At 35.5% G+C, this 9,207-nt stretch overlaps 1 protein-coding gene across 1 annotated transcript; it reads right to left on the minus strand.

Annotated features, from left to right (window-relative positions):
* Nucleotides 1–4,164: 4,164 nt before the first annotated feature.
* On the minus strand, nt 4,165–5,854 carry LOC121780774 (40S ribosomal protein S12-like). Its single transcript, XM_042178403.1, has 5 exons — nt 5,719–5,854; nt 5,382–5,427; nt 4,760–5,057; nt 4,535–4,600; nt 4,165–4,461 (listed from the first exon to the last, which is right to left on the minus strand). The coding sequence occupies exons 2-5, from the start codon at nt 5,387–5,389 to the stop codon at nt 4,402–4,404; spliced, it is 432 nt and encodes a 143-aa protein (XP_042034337.1). The 5' UTR covers nt 5,390–5,427; nt 5,719–5,854; the 3' UTR covers nt 4,165–4,401.
* Between the last annotated feature and the right edge of the window lie 3,353 nt (nt 5,855–9,207).

A 9,207-nucleotide genomic window follows, 5' to 3' on the forward strand; every position in this document is an offset into this window, starting at 1 on the left:
AAAAACCGTGTCCAATGAAGTAATAACGTTTTTAAATGAAGTAATAAACCTACTAGAATATATTGTATTTTTTAAAGTGAATAAAATAAAATAAACCAAAGTCTCCCAGCGGGTGGCGGGATTTGAACCCGTGACCTCTGGATCACCACAGCTCTGCGCTGCCAACTGCGCCGCGACCCGTTGGTAGTAAGTAAAAACATAATGTAGTTGCAAGGTACTACGTACCGGAATGAAGTAATAATAAACCTACTACAATGAAGTAAAACAGGCTTGTAATGAAGACCGAAATAATTTACACATCAGCGAATTTCATAAAAAAAACTAGATCTAATGGCCATAATTTGGTCTATAGTTCGTTCTTTAAAATTAGTTCGACATTGATCACTAACTCTTATGCGAGTATATCTAAGTGTAAAATGGGCTTTAAACTTTTGTTTCTTTCTTTATATTAATTCTTAGAAGAAGTCCATTAAAAATATATTCTCATCCCAATTAAGGTTGAGTATAGTACTCTCTCAGTCTTCTGAAAATAGAAATTTTTAAAATGACATGTGTTTTAATGTAAAATTGATAAAGTAGAGATTAGAAAGAAAAATGTGTTAGTGGAAAATTAGTCAACCCTTATTAGAAACAAAAAATTTCCTAAAATTAAAATTTTCTATTTTTAGGGAACAAATCAAAAATGAATAAAATTAAGTTTCTAGGGGAAGGATGGAGTATATTTTTAGTTTTTACATATCAATAAATCAAATTTATTTAAAATAAACACATACTTTAATGAATATAAAGTTAATAATCCCCTATCTTCAAAAAATAGATATATTTGTAAAGTGAACTGAAAAAATGGTATCAAGAGAATGTCATTCTACCTTCCGGTTACCCAATGTTCGTAAAATCACATTTTCGGCCAGAAACACCCAAAAATCACAAACTCATTAGACACGAATTTTTACCATCCTACCCTTAGGCCTGAAAGGGTATAAATGTCAAAGTACACAAAAAAAGCTCAATACAAAATACTCCATTCGTCCTATTACATATGAAACATTTGGATTTCAGCACGAGATTTGTGTAGTTTTTTTGTGAGTTAAGACAAAGTAAAGTAAGAGAGAGAGCGAGGAAAAAGTAGAGAGAGATTTATTTCCAATTTTTAAAAACATTTCATTTTTAATAGAACAACCTAAAAAGGAAAACGTTTCATTTTTAATGGGACAGAGAGAGTACCGATTAAAGAACACAAACTATATACAAATATCATAACATATTACTCGTTGACATGAGATCCTTAGGAGTATTTTGCATAATAGAAATTAAAATAAGATAAATAGTATTTGTAATAATTTTATTTTTTTAAATCACTGAACTTATATAGAATTAAGAATAAATGTCAATTTTGATTCTAAACATATTGCCAAAATACGAATTCGGTCCAATACATTTAATTTTTGAAAAGCGGGTCCATAACAAATGAAAATGTCACCGAAGCAGTCCTTTATTTTACGATTCCGTAAAAAAACTAACGATAACGCTAATTGCACAGTGGCATGACCGTTAGTTTTTTTACGGAACCATCTAAAAAGGAACACTCCGCCAAGAATTTCATTTATTATGGACCTCTTTTTATTATCAAATTTTTAAAATAAAATAAATATAAAGAATTGTTAAAAGCCAACATTGTACACTAAAAATTTGTGGTGTTAAAACTGGGATAAAATATCCAGATTCCATATTCATTCACCACCACAAATTTTTGGCAGTTCACTTTAATTGGTAATTTTCAATTTTTTCTTATATTTTTTTTTCAATTGTATTATACTACAAAAAGTTGATATTTAACAATTCTTTATATTTATTTTATTTTAAAAATTTTGACAATAAAAATATGAAAAATTAAGAGGTTGTAGTTTAATTTTATACAAGTGTAACGATTTTTTAAAAAAAAGTCAATACAAATACTTCCTCCGTCCCTTTTTTAAATGCACGGGTTTTAATGTAAGAAGAAAAGTTTGTTAATAGAAAATAAATCTCACCTCATTAGAAAGAAAAAAATCTTTAAATAGAAAGTTTCTATTTTTATGGGACTGACCGAAAAAGAAGGAGTTTCTAGGATTATTTATCTTATTTTAATTTCTATTGAAAAGGAAGGAGTTTCTAGGATTATTTATCTTATTTTAATTTCTATTATGCAAAATACTCCTAAGGATCTTCGGTACCTCATGTTAACGAGGTATTAATGTTATGTATTTGTATATAGTTTAGTACTCTAATTAATACTCCTATTTTATACTCTATCCGTCCAATAAAAATATGGACAATGAGTACAACATGGAAATTAAGATAAAATTGGTAAATTAAGAGAAATGAGGAGAGTGGTAGTTAAAGTAGTATTAGTGGATAGTGAGAACTACATTATTAAATTGATAATTTCCAAAAATGAAATGCACATATTTTTGTGGGACAGCGAAAATGGAAAGTGCACATATTTTTATGGGACGGAGGGAGTATTGAACTTCTTTTGTGCACTTTGACATTTGTACACTTTCAGGTCTCAAGAACGGAATAGTAAATAGTGTGTTCGAATTTGTGATTTTTGGGCCTTTTTAACCGAAAATGTGATTTTCGGAATGTTAAGTACTTAGAAGGTGAAAATGAAATTTTATGGATACCATTTTTGTAATTCATTTTATTGGTAAATGACACATGTTTTAATGTACAATTTGGTAAAGTAAGAAATAAATGGAAAAAGTAAGAAAGAGAGGGGGAAAAGTAGAAGAAGTAGTGTCAGTGGATTGTGAGATCCACATTATTAGTGGTGCACAATTGTTTAAAAACTTTTCATATGTAGACTAGTCTAATTTTGAGGAATGATTCAAAATGATAAAACCAGTCTATTTTTTAAAGATTGATGAGTATAATTTTATTTTTATCATTATATTAATTTAATACACTTAATTTAATGTGAATAAAATTATATAGGTAGTGCAACACAGAGTTGATAGCAGTTATAATAAATGATCGAGATCTGAAGTCTACTTGGTGAATTTTTTGGATAGTCCCAAAATTAAATTTATAAAGTACAAGTTGTCGGCGCATTCAAAAAAATGACGTGTTAAACATAGTACTTTCCAAATAAAATGTACTAGTATCTTTTTCAGAATTTTTTAAAAAATACTCTCGTTGTCCCATTATAAACGAAGCGTTTCTTCTCGGTCGTTATATTGCGAATATAATAATAAATCGTTAGAATTGAGAGAAAGTAAAGGATAAAGAATAATATAAAAAATAGTCTCACTTATAGTGAGACGGAGGCAGAGGGAGTACTCACTAAGATTTCTTTAAATCTTGAAAGGTATACTAAAACCCAAAATAGAATAGACAATTAGTTTCAATGGTACTCCAGAACACTCTTTCAAATTTTGTGAGTAAAAATGAAAAATTATACTCCCTCCGTTCCCGATTAAGAGTCACACTTTTTCATTTCAGTCTGTCCCCAATTAAGAGTCACACTTCATTTTTACCATAAATGGTAAGTAGTCTCAAATTCCACTAACTCACTTCACTCACATTTTATTATAAAACCAATATAAAAAAAGTGAGTCTCACATTCCACTAACTTTTTCAACCAACTTTTCTTTACATTTCTTAAAATCTGTACCCGGTCAAAGTGTGACTCTTAATCAGGGACGGAGGGAGTAGAGAATATACATTTAAGTTTAGTGTGAATGATTGGAGTACATCTTTAATCATTTACACTAAACACAAATACATTTTAACGTAAAAAATATCACACATTAAATAATAATTTTACTACAACCATTTATACTGAACTCAAACTTAAATAAATATTATTTATATTATGTCTTTTTTACACAAAATTTTTATAAAAAAAATAGTTTTGTTTTAGTGTAAAACTAAAACTTTTTTATAAACCTAAAAATTAGTATATTTCACTCAAAAATTAAAAATGGGATTGATTTTGGAATGCAACAAATTGCATACTCCATTTTAGATTTTAATGTACTATTAAAAATAGAAATTTTAGTGTACATTGTAGATGGTCTTAAAAGGGATTAATTTTAATGTAAATACCTGGAGATGCTCTAAGTGCCCGATTTAAATTGATGTTTAGTGAATTACTGTATTTGGCAAGTGCAATACCTTTGGTAACAAAAGAGATGTTACTTGTTTATTAAATGCAGTATTATTCAAGAATAACATGGCATAAAAAATAGCTAGCAAAACTTCGAATATTCTCATCAAATAAAACAAAAGCCTCAACTAAGATGTTCTCAGATTTCAGTCTAACAAACTGGAACAATCAAACCGGAAGAAAACAATATCAGAGAGCTTATGTATCCAAACCCCCTAAATCATCTTCAACAACTCACTTGACAACGAGCTTCAGTGCGACTTCACGTACTCCTGCACAATGTTGAGCCCTTCACTTTCCTCACCAAAATCCTACATCGCAAGAAACTCAGTAAAAACTCTCGATTGATTAATCTATCAATGTCAGAAGAAAACCAATGATTACCTTCACGACAACACAAGCAGCTCCGACAACTTTCCTGGCCTTGCCCTCGGAATCAATCTTGCACAACTACACAAGCAACATTCAACACTGCAATCAAATACTATCTCAACGTGTCCCAAGTAGCAAACAAGACAACCGGCTCAAGATGATCCGTCATCGCCACAGTTGTCAAAGACAAATTGTAAGTGGTTTCAGCAGCAAATAAAGGGTGCAGTATGCACTTACACCAGCCCATTCACCGAGGGTCTTGGCACTTGCAACAGAGATAAGGTTGACATTGTGGTCGGAACACAATGCTTTGACCAACTTAATGTAATCGGGTTGGTCGCAGTCCTCTGCCAAGACACAAAGAAGGGCAGCGTGCTTCTCAATTGCCTTCGCAGCCTCATGAAGGCCGCGAACAAGCCCACCATGTGCCAACGACTTTTTGAGCACAAGTTGCAGGGCAGTCATGATATCCATAGGCTCACCAAGGGTGGGAGCAGCAACCGGCACCGGTGTATCCACAATAACAGGCTCTTCTCTGCAAAAGATCCAATCTAATTCAACGGCATTTCAAAGAATAAGCATTCAGCATGCCCTAATTTACATCTATCCTCGCTTCATTCCTTTTAAAACAAGTCTACAATCTGAATAATCTCGCAAAAACATCTCCGCATTCGCTTTAGCAACGAAATCATCATGAAATACCAAGGAAAATCAACAGATATACAAGATTCCAAGTTTACAGTTTTTCTCTGAGAATCAATTAATTAATACAACAAATCGAAGAAAAGTATCTTTGGAAACACATTCAGATTCAAATTCAAATACAAAGGAAATTCAACAAATGAACAAAATTCCTTACCCAGACATGCTTGCTTCGGGTTATGGGCAGCCTCTAATTAAATAAACTGCAATGCGCAAAAAATACAAATCAGCAAATTGAAGTGAAAATTCAGCGATGGACGAAGAAAACATATATAAACAATACACCTCTGAGTTCAAATCAAATTCAGATACGGATTATTTGAATCTCAGAGGATCAATATTTCTAGAATAAATCCACATCAATCTACACAAGTTAGCGGAAAAATAAAATAAGAGGATCAACGTAAAAAACAAAACAAACAGATAAGATCACAGTAGAGAAAAGGGAACGAAAAAACAAGAGAAACAGCGAGAGAGAAAAGTGATAAACGCACCTGCGGAATCAGGGGTTGAGCAGGAAACGCAGCGTCTACTATTTTGGTGCAATTTTATAGTGAAGAAAACCTCAAAACCCTAGATAGAGAGATATCACTCTTGCTTTTCTGGACTTTACCAATTTTACTACTTGGGCCCGCTTCACTTTTATTTAATTTTATTTATTTAACAGATTTGTGGAATTTAATGTCAATCGGCTAATCCCCACAATAGATTGGACTTCCCCACGGATTAGCACTAGAACACACCTTCTGCTACATCACTGGGACTTCCCACTGCACAATAATGGACTAGCACTTGAACTTTTCAACAAACAAATTCACATTTTATATACAGAATTTAAATACGGAATTAAAATTTCGACACTAATACAGAGAAAATGCAAACATTTTATAAATAAAAAAAACATACATAATTAAAAAAATTACACAGTGAAATAAAAAAAATACATAGTTCAAAAAGAAAAAAAAAACATCCCAAAGCTTCGACACACGCGCCCCCCTCTCACTCCTCGTCGACCCCTAGGTCAGTCGCGGCAGCATCGGAGTCCCCAGATGTTCCCCCACCGCCGATGGGTGGGAGCCCCACGTCACGCCTCATCAAGTCGATGACCCCCTGCAATATCTCCCTGTGTATGGGGTCATCGGTCGCTCTCCACTCCTTTATGGTTTCTATCATGTTCGTATGATGTTGGATATTCGCTATACGGGAGAACTCGGGGGTCGGTTGGACTGCTGTAGGGGCTACCGATTGGACCTCCTGGGACCTGCTGCTGGCGCCTCCCCTATACATCCGCATTGTCGCCTTTTGCCCAATCGGGCGACGGCGGGGGTTAAACGAGGGAGGGGTCGGGATATCTTCGGCATCGTTAGGGAGGTCAGTGGAACCAGCACTGCTGCTGTAGTCGCCGCTGATGTTGATCTTCTGCCGCTTCGGCCAGCCAGCGGCAACACCCTCCCGAAACTTTGCCGGCTCCATCAGCACCACATAGGAGTCCCAGTGGTTAAACGGTCGTGTTTGCCACGCTCGGGGAACTCTTGCATCGCCATCCTCTTCGCATCCTCTATGGTCTGGCCGCTGGTAAGCATGCAGTTGTTGTTCTCGTATAGGCCGGAAAATCGGGAGACAACGGTCTTCAGTCGGTCCCATCTCTTCCGGCACTCTTCAGCCATGTGAAACCTTCCATATGTCGGTTTAAACGCACAGTAGGCTTGGGAGATGTGGTTCTACATGTTGTCGATTCTCCGGTTGCTCGAGCGAATGAGATCATCGCAGACATTAATCCAAGCTTTCGACAAAGCCACACACTCCTCCTCACTCCAGACGGTCTGCCGTCTCTCCTCCTCATCGTCATCCGCCTCCTCCACCCCAGCCCTCTCCTGCGAGGAATCACCCGCCACCCCCTTGCCCTTGTCACGGCCCCTGCCCTTCTTCTTCGAACCACCCCGACGTGCCGGTCGACTCTGAGTGGGAGGCACCCTAACCGGAGATATGCCTTACTCCTCCAGTGAGAAAGTCTGAGCATAAATGTACTGAGAATCCAGTGGAGTACAGGTCTGGGAAGCCCCCGTAAAAAAATCAATAGTGGGGCGATAGACATTTTCCCCGGGCGACCCTGCATCATCCCGCTCATCTGGGGCATCATCCCACTCATCTGGGTCGTGCCGGCACTCATGCCCGCCATTTGGGGCATCATCCCTGCCATCTAGGGCCAAGAGTACATGTTGTAGTACTATGGCATCATCTGGGGCATCACGCCCGTTCCACTTCCAACCGAGAACGCGGTAGTTTGTGTTTCGCTAGTGACTGGGGAGTCGCTGTCGTGGTGCTCCATTTATCTTGAATAGAAATGAGAGTAGAGAGAGAGACTCGTTAATACAAGTGGTGCAAATGAAAATGAACCGAAACGAGCCGTATATATAGAGCTTTTAAAAAAAATAAAAAAAGGCGCTCGTCCGTCGCGGTGTCCTTCGGGAGCCCACAATAGCGGACGAGCAAACGATACCACGACGGACGAGGGCCTTATACGACGGACGAGGGGTCATCCGTCTGGCTCATCCGTGAGCGGGACGCCGGTCGCAATAGTGGACGAGCGCGACGGACGAGCGGCTCGTCGGTCGCTCGTCCACTATTGTGGATGCTCTAAAACATTATTTTGCCATTTTCATGGATCCAAAAAGTGCAAATCTCATTTTCAGGGACCTTCAAACTCGTGAGTTCTACTACTATTTACTAAAATATTTCAATCATTTTATTTCTCCATCTCTTATTTTATAAATTTTACATTATAATTCATTTTGTTTACTAAGTCTATTTTTGGACTTGGGTAATGTTTTGTTTTTCTATTGTAGCTTGAACAAATTTGAAAATTGAAATAAATATTAACAAATGTATGCCTTGTAGGACCCTTTGTACCGAGTAAGATCATGTATTTTCTTTTTTAATTTATTCTAAATATATATATATATATATATATATATATATATATATATATATATATAAGGTTGTGTTAGTGTGTTAACTAATTTTAACAAATATATGCCTTCTAGGACCCTTTGTCCCGAGTAAGATCCTGTATTTTCTTTTTTAATTTATTCTAAATATATATATATAGGTAGATGATCAAAATAAAAATTATATATATATATATAGGGAGATGATCAAAATAAAAATGCATTTAAATGGTGCATATTTATAATTTGAGAGTGTTTAGGTTTTATCCACTGATAAAGATTCTAGAGAGAATCTCAACCTTAAAAGCTTATTTGGGTTAGTTAAATGAACCAGACTTAACGATTGGAGTGTGAGTCCTAATTCGACACGAATTCACTTGTCTCCTAACTTTTGATTTTTGAGTCAATTTTCTTGTTGTGCTTCTTTTCTTATAATAGTGTAGACTTGAGAGTAATGTTAAAATCAATGTCGACATGTTTATTTTTCTTATTGCACGACTTACCATTGATAATGACAACATCTCTTCAGCTTTCTTGAAGTTGTCTCAAGACGGCTTTCTAGCTACATATCCTACCAAAATGAACTGGACTATTTTGGTTCTTGTTTCACTATTGTGTTGTGTTGTGTTGTTGCTTCTTTTGTTGATAAGTTGATTTTTTGTTATTTTATCGAGCCTATATATAAAGCTTCTCATTGTAATTTGCAGTTACCAAGTAACAAAAATGTAGTTCATTAATGAATTTTTCCCTCTTTTCTTCTCCATCTCTCACCGATGGTTTCTCCCAAAAATGTAGTCCTTTAACAGTGTTTCGTCCTCCTTCAATGGAGGTTTCTCTATCCAATTCAATTCAACATTTTTAACATCTTTCTTCCCAATCATTTTCTCTCTTTTTGTTGTTGTATTGTGCAAATAGCATAATCAGATGCTCCATCACTATATGTGGCACTATTTTTTTTTGGTTTTGGGGCAGTCTATTTTATGTCATCAATTTTTAAGGCTTTTCTTGATATGATGGAATGAAATATACTATGAT

The sequence above is a fragment of the Salvia splendens genome, chromosome 20 (assembly GCF_004379255.2).
Source record: "Salvia splendens isolate huo1 chromosome 20, SspV2, whole genome shotgun sequence".
NCBI lineage: Eukaryota > Viridiplantae > Streptophyta > Magnoliopsida > Lamiales > Lamiaceae > Salvia > Salvia splendens.